Source organism: Sarcophilus harrisii, chromosome 1 (assembly GCF_902635505.1).
Source record: "Sarcophilus harrisii chromosome 1, mSarHar1.11, whole genome shotgun sequence".
Lineage (NCBI taxonomy): Eukaryota > Metazoa > Chordata > Mammalia > Dasyuromorphia > Dasyuridae > Sarcophilus > Sarcophilus harrisii.
The window spans coordinates 293873260-293887976 of NC_045426.1; the positions used below are offsets into that span (position 1 = coordinate 293873260).

The window sequence follows — 14717 nt, forward strand, 5'->3', positions numbered from 1 at the left end:
AACATATATGCACCAAGTGGTATAGCATCTAAATTCCTAATGGAGAAGTTGAGTGCAAGAAGAAATAGACAGCAAAACTATAATAGTGGGAGATCTCAATCTTACACTCTCAGAATTAGATAAATGAAACCACAAAACAAATAAGACAGAAGTTAAGGTGGAAAATAGAATATTAGAAAAGTTAAGTAGGATAGATCTTTGGAGAAAACTGAATGGAGACAGAAAAGAGTACACTTTCTTCTCAGCAGTTTTTGGAACCTATGCAAAAATTGACTATATATTAGCACATAAAAGACCTCAAAATTAAATGCAGAAAGGCAAAAATAGTAAATGCATTCTTTTCAGATGACAATGCAATAAAAGTACATTCAACAAAAAGCTAGGGATAAATAGACCAAAAATTAATTAGAAACTAAATAATCTCATCCCAAAGAATGAATGGTTGAAACAGCAAATCATAGACACAATAATTTCACCCAAGAGAACAACAGCAATGAGACATCATACCAAATTTTGTGGGATTCAGCCAAAGCAATAATAAGGGGAAATTTTATATCCTTTAGAGGCTTACTTGAATAAAATAGAGAAAGAGAAGAGGGCTTGCAACTTAAAAGGCTAGAAAAAGACCAAATTAAAAACCCGCAACCAAATACTAAACTTGAAATTCTAAAATTAAAAGGAGAAATTAATAAAATTGAAAGTAAAAAAAGTATTGAATTAATAAATAAAACTAAAAGTTGGTTTTATGAAAAAATAGCAAAATAGATGAACCTTTGGTAAATTTGATTAGAAAAAAGAAAGAGGAAAATAAAATTGTTAGTCTTAAAAATGAAAAGGGAGAACTTTCCACCAATGAAGAGGAAATTAGAGCAATAATTAGGTGTTACTTTATCTAACTTTATGCCAATAAATTTGATAATCTAAGTGAAATGGATGACTACCTTAAAAAATATTGGGTGCCCACATTAACAGAGGAGCAAATAAATTGCTTAAGCAGTCCCATTTTAGAAAAAAGAAATAGAACAAGCTATTAATCAACTCCCTAAGAAAAAAATTCCCTGGACCAGATGGATTTACATGTGAATTCTACCAAACATTTCAAGAACAATTAACTCCAATATTATATAAACTATTTGAAAAAACAAGAGAATGAAGGAGTCCTACAAAATTCCTTTTATGACACAGACATGGTACTGATACCTAAAGCAGGTAAAATGAAAACAGAGAACGAAAATTATAGACCAATCTCCCTAATGGACACTGATGCAAAAATCTTAAATAAATTATTAGCAAAAAAGATTACAAAAGAAAATCATCCCCAGGATAATACACTATGACCAAGTAGGATTTGTACCAGTAATGCAGGGCTGGTTCAATATTAGGAAAACTATCAGCATAATTGACTATATCAGTAACCAAGTTAACAGAAACCATATGATCACCTCAGTAGATGCAGAAAAAGCATTTGATAAAATCCAACACCCATTCCTATTAAAAACACTAGAGAGTATAGGAATAAATGGACTTAAAATAGTCAATAGCATTTATTTAAAACCATCAGTAAGCATCTTAGGTAACGGGGATAAACTGGAACCATTCCCAATAAGATCAGGAATGAAACAGGGTTGCCCACTATCACTATTACTATTCAATCTTGTATTAGAAATGCTAACTTCAGCAATAAGAGTTGACAAAGAGTAGTAATGAGGAAACCAAATTATCACTCTTTGCAGATATGATGGTATACTTAGAGAACCCCAGAAATTCTCTACTAAAAAGCTATTAGAAATAATCCACAACTTTAGCAAAGTTGCAGGATACAAAATAAACCCACATAAATCATCAGCATTCTTATATATCATTGACAAAATCCAACAGTTAAAGATACAAAGAGAAATTCCATTTAAAGTAACTGCCAATAGTATAAAATATTTGGGAATATATCTCCCAAGGGAAAGTCAGGAACTCTGTGATCAAAATTACAAATCAATTTCCAAACAAATAAAGTCAGATCTAACCAATTGGAAAAATATCAAGTGCTCTTAGATAGGTTGACCAAATATAATAAAGATGATGATACTCCCTAAACTGATCTATTTATTTAGTGCTATACCAATCAGACTCCCAAAAAATTATTTTAATGACCTAGAAAAAATAACAACAAAATTCATCTGGAAGAACAAAAGGTCAAGAATTTCAAGGAAACAAATAAAAAAAAATCAAATGAAAGTGGCCTATCAGTACTGGATCTAAAACTTTTTTATAAAGCAGCAGTCACCAAAAGCATTTGGTATTGGCTAAGAAATAGACTAGTTGATCAGTGAAATAGGTTCACAGGACAGAATAGTCAATAACTATATCAATTTAGTGTCTGACAAACCTAAAGATCCCAACTTTTGGGATAAGAATTCATTATGTGACAAAAACTGCTGGGAAAACTAGACATTAATATAGCAGAAATTAGGCATGGACCCACACTTAAAACATCATACACTAAGATAACATCAAAATGGGTTCATGATTTAAGCATAAAGAACAAGGTTATAAATAAATTAGAGGAACATAGGATAGTTTACCTCTCATACTTGTGGAAGAGGAAGGAATTTGTATTGATCACAAAATAGAAAATTTTGATTATATCAAATTAAAAAGCCTTGTACAAACAAAACTAATGCAAACAAGATTAGAAGGGAAGCAACAAACTGGGAAAATATTTTTATAGTTAAAGGTTCTGATAAAGACCTCATTTCCAAAATATATAGAGAATTGACTCTATAAGAAATCAACCATTCTCTAATTGATAAATGGTCAAAGAATATGAACAGACAATTTTCAGATACCCATATGAAAAGGTGTTCCAAATCACTATTGATCAGAGAAATGCAAATTAAGACAACTCTCAGATACCACTACATACCTGTCAGATTGGCTAAGATGACAGGAAAAAATAATGATGAATGTTGGAGGGGATGCAGGGAAAACTGGGATACTGATGTATTGTTGATGGAGTTGTGAATAGATCCAATCATTCTGGAGAGCAATCTGGAATTATGACCAAAAAGTTATCAAACTGTGCATACCTTTGATCCAGCAGTGTTACTACTGGGATTGTATCCCAAAGAGATACTAAAGAAGGGAAAGGGACCTGTATGTGCCAAAATGTTTGTGGCAGCCCTTTTTGTAGTGGCTAGAAAGTGGAAATTGAATGGGTGCTCGTCAATTGGAGAATGGCTGAATAAGCTGTAGTATATGAATGTTATGGAATATTATTGTTCTGTAAGAAATGACCAGCAGGATGATTTCAGAGAGCCCTGGAGAGACTTACATGAACTGACGCTGAGTGAAATGAGCAGAACCAGAAGATCATTATACACTTCAACAACAATACTGTTGGACATGTTTCTCTTCAACAATGAGATGAACCAAATCAGTTCCATTTGTTCAATAATGAAGAGAACCAGCTACAAGCAGCAAAAGAACAATGGGAAATGAGTGTGAACCACAACATAGCATTTCCACTCCCTCTGTTTTTGTCAGCTTGCATTTTTGACTTCCTTCTCAAGTTATTTTTACCTTATTTCTAAGTCCGGTTTTTTTTTGTGCAGCAAAATAACTGTTTGGATATGTATACATATATTGTATTTAACATCTAGTTTAACACATCTAACCTGTATGGGACTACTATCCAGCTAGGGGAGGGAGTGGGGGGAAGGAGGGGAAAAGTTGGGACAGAAGTTATTGCAAGGGTCAGTGCTGAAAAATTACCTATGCATATATCTTGTAAATAAAAAGCTATAATTTAAAAAAAAATGAATTACAAAAAAATAAAATTACAATTAAAATAAATTTTTAAAAAAGAATTTATCCACATCAGGGGCAGGTGCTTATCAAGGGATCTGGCTATTAACAGAAAGATGGGATTTTGCCTTAGTTTTAAAAGATAAAATTTTACAACTAATCAAACCAAGTCCAGTAATCTAGACTTGTATCAATTGAAATGAATCTTATTTTAAAAAATATATATCAAATGTCTGTCTTTCATTCTGACTGATGCCTAGATAAGATATTGTGTGTGAGTTTGGAGGAATTGTTGCCAGTAGCTTTTATCTTGAGTGCATGTGAATATACACACAACACACACACATATATACAAGGTCACAAGCTTTGCATCCTCTTCATCTTTCCTTAAGCAACTGGTTCTTATCAAAATATTAAATGAAATATATGCTTAGAAAAATATGCAAAAACTTCCTTTACTTGAGCAAAATTGGGAATTCCATTATCTGATGACATCTTACTCCAGTCTAATGAAATTCAGACTGCTCAATCATGTTCAGAAGTTGGATTTTGGACCACAGAGGTCCTTACACTTTTGTGTGTCATGGACCCTTTGAGGTAATTTTGTGAAGCCTGTGGATCCTTCTCAAAATCATCTTTTAAAATGTGTTTAAAAAAAAATACATAGGATCACAATGGAAGCCAATTATATCAAAATATCTTTTTTTCCCCCAAAACATACCCCTGCCAGACGACACAGTGGTCTTCTGTATAAATGTCAGAATTCTTTAAGATCATATTCTTTGTAAAAGCTTATGGTATTCCACTGACAAAAAAAAGTCATAACTTTTTTACCAATCAGTAACCCCCCAGATTGCAACTCTTTAGAATGTTTTGTTTTGTTTGTTTTTTCTTTTTTTACCCTTTCTTTTTCAAGAGGCCACCAGCAACTCCTGAGTTTTACTTTCTTCATCTTTTCCAACTGTTTGTCTTTTCTCATGTCATTCACCAAAATGTCTCCTGCCTTTCTATAGAACTCCAGTTCTTGTTCCAGTTTCCAGGACCAGAAGATTGCTAGTATGTTTGACCTGTCTTCTGATTACCGCCAGCAGCACTTCCTGACAGGTCTTCTCTTCACTGAATTGGCTGCTGTACTTGATGCTGAGGGAGAAGGGTATGTGTCTGATCTTTTTTTTAGTGAAAGTAAAAAGAGTGTGTGAATTAAATGTGTGCATATGCAGGAGTTGGCATGGATTGGGACAGTCCCAATATTTGATTTTTAAAAAATTAAACCTCTGATATCATTGACCCAGGGAGCTCTCAGGGTGGAAATTCCCATCCATTTGCAGGTCAGCATCTTCCCTGCAACTTATCATCTGAAAAGGCTGTTTAGAGTAGAGCCCTAAAACCAGTAACTTCAAATTTCTTTCTCAACCTTAAGCAAACATTTTCCCATAATCTCAGCAAAAATAATCATTTTATGGCATTTGTTTCTTATCCTTTTTTGTGTTAAGGAACACTGCTGGGGAAACCTACAAACCGTACTTCAGAATAATTATGGTTGGGTTTTGCTTTTTTAATGCCTAAAATAAAATATATAGGATCACAGAGAAACCCAATTTTGAAAAAGTTATCCAAAAAAAAAAAACTTTTTTAAAACAACAAATTCAAAAACCCCAAAGGACTTGCTTTGTATATAACTAAAGTTGTCCTTGCAGCCCAGAATTCCCTTGATGGTAAGATGCCTTAAAAAGGCATCTTTGAGGCAAAGAGAAATTTCATTTGCAAATTCTTGCCATTTTGAGATAACTCAACCTGTGCTTGATTTTCTTTATGCCTAAATCTCCTTTATGACAGTACTTCTGTAGATTAAATAATCTTTAATGTTTACCTTGACAGCAATTTCCATTTTCCCTCTGGTCAAGTGGTACCTGTGGTACCTGTGGAGAAAGAAACGTCTAGGTTTTGTTTTTACTTCATAAGGTTACTCACTCTTGTAAAATTGTTACTGCTTATATGACCCAAAAATGCTAGGGCAACATGAGAGGTCACTTTGTCATAATATATAATATATTGGTTACCTCCTTCAAATAAACACATCTACTACCTTTGCTATCTCCTGGAGAGGAACTAAAATATTAAAATATTAGCAAAGTTTTATATATTATATTTTCTTTATCTTTACCTCTGCCTTTTTCTTTCCTTTTTTTCTTCTTTCATCCCTAAACTGTACCCTCCCATCTACACACACAATATTATTAATAGTCTTACCAAGACCTACCTATCCTACTGAAAGGATTCTTGAGAATCAACTCCACCCTTGAAATTCTGGCTTAAATTTCTTGTGCTCTTCCTCCTATTTCCCTTTTCTTCATAAGGCACTGATTTCTATGTCGGCTTATTTATGTTACTATCTTGGTGCCACAAAGTAATCCATCAATCAATTTATTAAATATCTACTAAGTACCAATATGCCTTTTGAAAATTTGGTCTATAATAACAATAGATAGGAAACAACTAGCTAGATGGCACAGTGGAAAGAGTGATGCATCTCATTTTTATGAATTCAAATCTGGCCTCAGACTCTTACTAGCTGTGTGACTCTTGTCAAATCATTTAAGTTTGTTTGCCTCAGCTTTATCATCTTTAAAATGCTATGGAGAAGAAAATGGCAAGATCCCAATGGGATCACAAAGTATGATACAAATAAAATAATTGAACAGCAACAATAATAGCTCACAATAAAATCTCTTAAAGTTTGCAGAATATCTTACATATATTTTCTTTTTTTAAATTTTTTTATTATAGCTGTTTATATACAAAATATATGCATGGGTAATTTTTCAATATTGACCCTTGCAAAAACTTATGTTTCAGCTTTTCCCCTCCTTCCCTCCACCAGCTCCCCTAGATGGCAGGTAGTCCCATATATGTTACATATGTTAAAGTATATTACATATATTTTCTTATTTGATCCTTGTAAACAGCAGCCCCATGAAGTAGGTACTACTATTACCCACCCTCATTTTTACAAATAAAGAAATAATATAATTTGATTTAGATAATGTTATACATCTAGTGTCTGAGATAGGATTTAAAGGTAAGTTGTCCTGTCTCCAAGTCCAGTACATTGAGATTTTCTCAGAGATGTTAAATATTTTTGTCAAGAATCATATACCTAGTAAGTATCTGAGATAGAGTGGGAAGCCAATTCTTCCTGCCTGAGTCCAGGAGTCTATGCATTTTGCTATTCTGCTTGGTATCTGTGATCTGATTATTATTTGATAAACCATGCATTTGTTTGCTTTCTTATATCCTTTAATGTTTTGGGTATCTCTTCCGCTGAGTCTTTGCGTCTCTTTTGCCAACAGAATCACTAAAGTGCAGAGGAAAGCCATTAGTGCCATCCATGGCCTACTTAGCTCTCATGACCTGGACCCCCGATGCTCTAAACCAGAGGTCAAAGTCAAAGTAGCTGCCCTTTATCTCCCTCTGGTTGGTATAATCATGGATGCTTTGCCACAGCTCTATGATTTCACAGGTAATGAATGATGTCTTCTCTTTCCTTATTTGGCACTTGAGGGCCCCCCCTCTAACTATACTTTACAACAACACATGGTGTGGATGAAGTCATTGTAATTAATTCAAATACTGATTTAATTTACCTGAATTATTGTTTTCCAGACAAGAGCTTCTAATATTTACTTCATGAAATGAAATATAAAAAATTGCTACATGTGTGTGTAACTGCAGGAACTGACTTTTTTATTGACCTGGTTATTCTGTGGGAAAATATTCTGCTTCCCCCCAAAATATAAACATATTTTGTATGAAAACAAAGAAATTGTTTTGAACACAGATTCATAAATTCCACCATCAGGATGCAGTGGGGAAAATCCTTGTGGGGAAAAGTGGAGAGCCTTGATACAAATTCTCACCTTGCTACTTTGTAGAGATTTTGGCTAAGTCACTTAATCTATATGTGGCTCAATTTTTTCATCTGTAAACAGAAGGAGGCTGTACTGAATGATGTCTAAATTCTAATCCAATAATTAGGTCTATGACCTAATCTATGCCTCCATGAGCCAAATTCTTCTTTCAGGTAGGTAGAGCAACAAAAGGTCATTTGCAATAAAAATAGAGCCATGTCCCAGGAAATGCACTAGAGGAAGGTTTCCAATCTGGTTTCTGATCCTAACACTTCCACTGACTGACCAGCTAGAGTGACCTAGGGCAAAGCACTTTAATCTGTCCAGGTCTCAGTTTTCTCTTTTGTCAAATGAATGGACAGGAAGTAAAGAGCATCATTTCAGTAAAAGATCAAAAATTATTCCAAGGAGTATTCATACTATTAGATAGGACTAAATTTGTAATATCAATGGAAAAGGGAATTCCCAGATGAAAACTTTCTGTCTACCAATAAAGATCAGTAGTACCTCCTTTTGCAATGGCGGAGAAACTGAGGCAGGAGAGAGAATAGAGAGTTTTCAATATTTTATTAATTGGAGAGTATAATTGACTGGACAGGACTCTCATCTCAAATTATCCAGTCAGATAAAGATATACTGGGACCAAGGAAACCATGTTCGTCCCAGGGCTGGAGGAGACTGTCATACAGCCTCCAGCAATGAATGGTTGTATCTCAAGCTCTTAAATACCCTCTAGAGACAAAGAAAGGTAAGAAGCTCAGAAAACTTCTGTCAGGATGGGAGGAGACCATAAATCCTAAAAGCCCAGAGACAGGATGTCTGAATACACAGAGATAAAGATATCAGTGAGGTCTTGAGGGATATTGTAAATTCTTGAGGACAGGAAAGAGTCAGGAGTTCTGCTCTCTTGTTTATCTTGCTAACGATTTATAACCTTAGAGTAAATGGTTCCCAATCTTAATGGACCAGAAGGGGTTTTTACAGTTTTAAGGAATTGAGACAAAGGAAACTAGTTCAGGGAAACCGAGTAAGAACAGTTAAAGAGAACTGTGGCATAACACTTTACCAGGCAGAAAGTTAGAATGTTGCCTATAGCAGAGATGTCAAACATGAATCCAAAGGGCCAATGTGACACACACCCCAGCTGCTGAAACCTGATCAAAATATGATTGAGAAATATTTAACAACACAAGCTTTTTTTTTAATGTAATAAAGCAAATAATATCATAGCTTAAAATTAAGTCAATATACAACCAGCAGGGATTCCCTATATACAGATTAGCAATCCTGTTTCTATTTGAGTTTGCTACCGAGAGCCTAGAGCACTGGGAGTCATTTGTCCAAGGTCCCAACATCTGTATTTATCAAAGGCAGGATTCGAATCCAGTTTTTTCTAGCCTCAAGGCCAACACTTTTTCCATTATGGTGCACTGCCTCTCAGAGAGAGATGATAAAAATATGTGTGGCATTCAACCTAATTCAACAAACATTTACTTAAAAGCCTAACTTCTCTGTGAAAGGTTCTGGCTAAGTACTAGGTTGGTTGACATTAATAAAAACAACCTGATACCACAGGTAGCTGACAAGATAGAGGAAGAGTTAGTTGTCTACCTTAGAGTAAGAGATGCTAAAAGGAAAAAGGATTTGGGAAAGTAGATTGTGAGCAGAATATGAAGTCCACCAATACCAGTCAAAGACTTTGTATTTTTGTCTAATGGGCAATTGAAGAGTCACTAATCTAAGTTGCCTCCTTAATTATTTGGATGAATATGCAGAGGTTACAGGTCAGAAGTAGCTGCAGTTTTCTTCCCTCTCAACTAGATAATGTCCAAAGTCTCTTCCTTCCAGCTCTAAAATTTTATGACTTCATGTGTCTAGATATACTTTGGACATTCTTATCTCTTTTCATTTGGAAATTTGGAGGCAAAAGATCACCTTTTCCCTAGATTCATAAGCCACTCTATCAGGAAAAAGTACATGATAGTAGCACACTTTTTTTTATCTTTAAGGCTTATTATCTCATCTGACTCTTAAAAACAATTCTGTGAGGTTGGTATGTATACAATACCCATTTTATAGATAAGGAAATTGGGGCCCAGAGGGATTATTAAGTCACTTGCCCAAGGTCACAAAACCAGTAAATTTCTGAGAAAGGATTTGAATGCAAGATACTGACAAAGGGCAGAGGCGAGGTGCCTCAGAACAAAGCAGCAATAGTTTTTCTATTTTGAAAGGTGAATAAATTTTAATTTATTTTTAATAGAATAAACAAGCATTTCCATAACATAGTGTGATAGTAATAATAATAAAGCACATGAAACTGCAAATCTATTATATACAACTTACTATTCATTTTAAATATATAATAAATTGATCATGTTAATGCTTCTTTTTTTCCCTTTTTTTTCCTTTCCTTCCCTCTCCTTGTTCTGGAGATGGCTACCATTAGATGTATGTGTGTGTATAATCAATCTATACATACTTCTCTGTATCAGTACTTTCTCTGGATACAGATAGCATGTTCCTTTGTAGTTAATTTGAGTATTTCTAACAGTCAAAATGAAAAATTCACTCAAAGTTATTCTTTAAAAATATTTCTGTTAAAAATAAAATTTTAATTTTTTTAAAAGGTGAATGATTCTAGTTATTCCATAGTGATTCTCCATCTTCCCTTCTACCCAAAGACAAATTGTACAGATTATCATGGCATCCAATTGGCTAGTGGGAGACCTCTTTGGTTCCAGAGAGTGTCTGTTTGCAAACAGATAGAAGAAAAGAATACAGAAATCCTTGAAGCCAATATTACTTGGCCCTATCCCTCCATGAAGTTATATTTAATTTAGTTGTTTTGGAATTTTAGCTTCCTTCTTTTTGAAAAATGGATTGGTTCATCTGTAGCTTGAAATGCATACAAATAAAACAAAAGACAGACATTCCCACAGAAATAATTTTATCACCTTTAAACAATTACTGCAGAGCCTTTAGCTGAACTATGATTTTTTCAATCATTACTTCAAGTTCTGCAGTAGCCGCCCTTCCCAGTAAACAGAGCCAATGGTCTTGACATGTATATCTTAACAATGGACTTCAGTGACTGGAGGAAACAGTGAGACTGATGATTTTATGTTGCTCTATCTCATTTAAATTCAATTCACCTGGCTTTTGACAGTCAAGTTGGGACTAGTGTTTAAAAATTACAGAAGTAGATGACATGCATTTCTAGAGGTCCTAGCTGACTTATGGTAAATGTGTACATTGTTCCATTAAGAACTGTTCAGATTTTTTGAGTGTGACTCAATTTTCCCAATAGTGGAGTACATTCCTTCAGAACACATCACTCCTAAATTTTATAGGTAATTGTTTAATTGTTTTCTTGGGTGGATCACAATGGAAAGAATTTTTCAATGGAATCTTTTAGCCTTTTAAAACTCAAATGTGTCAAGTGAAGTGCTCCCCAAACATAAATTAAACTTAGAAGTTATTATATAGCTGTCAAAATGAAAAATTATAATGACTTATCTCTAAGTGAGTAATATTGATAAGGTTTAGATTTAGGGAACCAAAATGAGGGCTTTCTGGTGGTCAGGGAGTTAAATTATAAGGTCTAGTGGCAGGTTTGGGGTTCAGGGAACCAAATGGAGAGGTTTGGCTCCCCTTCAACCCCTTGGGATTCGGCACAAGAATAGGGAGTTTTGGGGACTCCCTTCTGGCAGCACAGAGGTTCTCTGTAAAAGAATTTACAGACCTGAAAACCTAGATTGATAAAAAGGTTTATTATGAGGATTGGAAGTAAGGTTAGAAATCCTGACAGAGTCATAAAGTCTGGTTAGGGGAATAGATGAGGATAAAGAGAGGATAACACTGAAAAAGAATATTATTCCTTGGCATAGCATGGCATGTTTGTGTAATGCCGGAAAAACTGAGGCAGGAGAGAGATTAGAGAGTTTTTAATATTTTATTAATTGGAGAGCGTAATTGACTGGATAGGACTCTCATCTCAAAGTATTCAGCCAGTCAGAGATTAGAGACCAATTCAATAGTTTATTAAATGGAGAGATATACTGGGACCAATGGATCCATGTTGGTCTCAGGGCTGGACGAGACTGTTATCTCAAAGAATCCAGCGATGTATGGGAGAATCCCAAACTCTTAAATACCTTTTACAAACAAAGAAAGGGAAAAGAAGTGGGAAACTTCTTCACAGATACATTTGGCTCTGTCAGGATAGGGGAAGGCCATAAATTCTTACTAAAAGCCAGAGTCAGAATGTCTGAATATACAGAAGTAAATTCTTGAGGGCAGAAGGAGTCAGGAAGTCTGAATTCCCCCTTATCTTGAATCTTACATTAGCAATTTATAACCTTAGAGCAAATGGTCCTCAGTCTTAATGGACCAGAGGGGGGTTTTACAACTAAGGGGGATTAAGGAAACAGAGATAGAACTCAGTCAAGACTAGTGCAAGGAAACTAGTATAGGGAAACTGAGTCAGGACAGTTAAAGATAACTGTGGCACAACATTTGGAACTTCTGCAAAGAGAGGGTTTTAGTTTGGCTCTTTTATAATGGGAGGGAGTCCCAAGTTATCTCATTGCTGGGTTTCAGCTTGAGCTGGAATTTGAATTGAATTCAGTGAGTTTCAGGACTGAGCCCATCCCACCTGCATAACAAGGATGAAACTTTATCCCACAGGGGCAGGGTCCCTCACTGAAGCAGAGGTGAAGGAGATTTTCTCCTTTAAAAATTTTTAGCGTTTCAGGGTCCCCTCTTCAATATCAGATTCTAGATTTGAAGTCAAAAAGACTTAAGGTACAATATACCTCTTATAGTAATTATTTGTATGATCCTGGCTAAGTCACATCTGTTTCCTCTTCTATAAAATGAGTGTACTTGACTAGATGACCCCAGAGGTCTTTTACAATTCTAGAATTATAATCTATACTAAATCATATATATTTGATGTACCTTAGAAATTCACTAGGATTTATCTAACAAGTTAAACATGAATAGAACTTTGCATTAAAGGAAAGGATTCTCATGCCAAGAGTTCCCTGTATTGCTTGCATGCAGATAGAAAAGAATACAGAAATCCTTGAAGCCAACATTACAGAGTTCCCATACAAGTCTGCCACCACCACCCTCTGCAGCTATTTTTAACTTAATTGCTTTAGAATTTTACCTTCCTTCTTTTTAGGTCCTAAAAATGAACTTTTAGCTTGAAACTTTGTGACCTATTTGGGATTTTCTTGGTGAAGATACTGAAGTGGTTTGTTATTGCCTTCTCTAGCTCTTTTTACAGATAAGAAAATTGAGGCAAACAGAATTAAGGAACTTTCCCAGGTTACACAACTAGGAAATGTCTGAAGTCAGATTTGAACTCAGGAAGATAAGTCTTCCTGATTTCAGGAGGGGGAACTCTATCTACTGGGCCACCTGGCTGCAATATCAATATCAATATTGATATTGATAGTGAGAAATAATTGTTCAGAAATGATGCAATTATTTTCCTCACAGTATCTGCCTTTCATTTTATGCTTTGATTGAGTTTCAAGGGACAACGAGGTGGCACAATGAATAGTGCCAGGCCTGGAGTCAAGAAGACTCATCTTCCTAAGCTTAAATATGACCTTAGATCTTATTAACTGTATGGCCCTGGGCAAGTCATTTAGCCCTGATTGCCTCAGATTCCTCATGTGTAAAATGAGCTGAAGAAGGAAAAGGCAAACTACTCCAGAATCTTTTCCATGATAACACCAAATAGAGTCATGGAGAGTTGGACAAGACTAAAAATAATGAACAGCAACAACCAATAAATTCCTGAAAGGGACTCTAAAAACTGAGAGAGGTTCTGTTAGCTTTCTCATCTAAAACATTACAATGTTAGACTAAAAAGCTTCTAAAGTCCCTTTCTATCTAAGTCAATCATCATATGATCTTTACTTTTGATCTCACAAGGCATGGCTAAGCAAAGTCTATTAGACTTAGAAGCAGTTTTTAAAATTGTTATGAAGGTCAATTTTCACATTTCCAAGAATTACCTTCTATCCTAATTCTTTTTTTTTTTCATCTCCTTTTTTAATCTGATTGTCTCTTCTTGTGTATGGCAGTAGATTAAAACAATGATACAAGTCCTAACTAAAATTATTTCCCAGACTCTACTGACACACAGGCATCAAAATCAAGCCCATGGAATTTCATTTTTGTGGAAGTAAATTTTGTACAATAGACTTAGGAAACTACTTACTAATATAAATAATAATATACTAAATAATATTAAATAATAAATAATGTAAATAAATTAATGTTTTTTAATAGTTCACTTGATTGATGATATTTTAAAATGTAGTTTCAGATGTTCGTGGTGGGAAAGGTCGTCCAACTAACCCAGATGAAGAACAAGAAGGTGGAAATCCAGTTAATCAAAGTGTGGCACTGGCCATTGCAGGGAATAATTTCAACCCCTTAAAGATGTCTGGAGCACCTCTTTCTTCTTTGGTATACATTCTCATGAATTTCACTAGTTTGATCTTCACATATATTCAGTATTTCTTTTATAATATACATAATATTCCCACATATGTGTAACAAAGGCAGAATTTATAGGTGATAAGAATTGTAAACTTTGAGTTGGGAAGCCTTTATTCCTTAAGATCTATTAAATTGTAGACAAGTCAAGTTATGATCCATGATGGTAGAAGGAAATTTTTATTCCAGGAATTCTCCCACACTTATAGAATAATAGTTTCTTTATATCCTCCAATGAAGATTTCATTTCTCTTGCTCTATGATAGAGGGAATAATAATGAATCATAGGGAGTCCAGACTACTGGGGCAAATAGGACGGTCAGAGGATCTGAAACTTGCAAGGTTAACAGCAAAACTGATAAGGTTTAGGTTTTGGGGTTTCCTCTTGTAGGGAACCAAATGATAAAGTCTAGATTTAGGGAACCAAAATGAGATTAGGATTTCTGGTGGTCAGGGAGTTAAATGATAAGGTCTAGTGACAGGTTCAGG

The 14717-nt window shown here is 34.8% G+C and overlaps 1 protein-coding gene across 7 annotated transcripts in view; it reads left to right on the forward strand.

The window, feature by feature from the left end:
• DOCK8 (dedicator of cytokinesis 8) overlaps positions 1-14717 on the forward strand; it is a 307293-nt gene that overhangs the window by 235414 nt on the left and 57162 nt on the right. For all 7 annotated transcript variants that reach the window (XM_031943861.1, XM_031943857.1, XM_031943889.1 and 4 more), the window contains 3 exons: positions 4812-4951; positions 7149-7318; positions 14050-14198. In XM_031943861.1, the coding sequence (XP_031799721.1) occupies positions 4812-4951; positions 7149-7318; positions 14050-14198 (459 nt within the window). The remainder of the gene's footprint in view (positions 1-4811; positions 4952-7148; positions 7319-14049; positions 14199-14717) is intronic.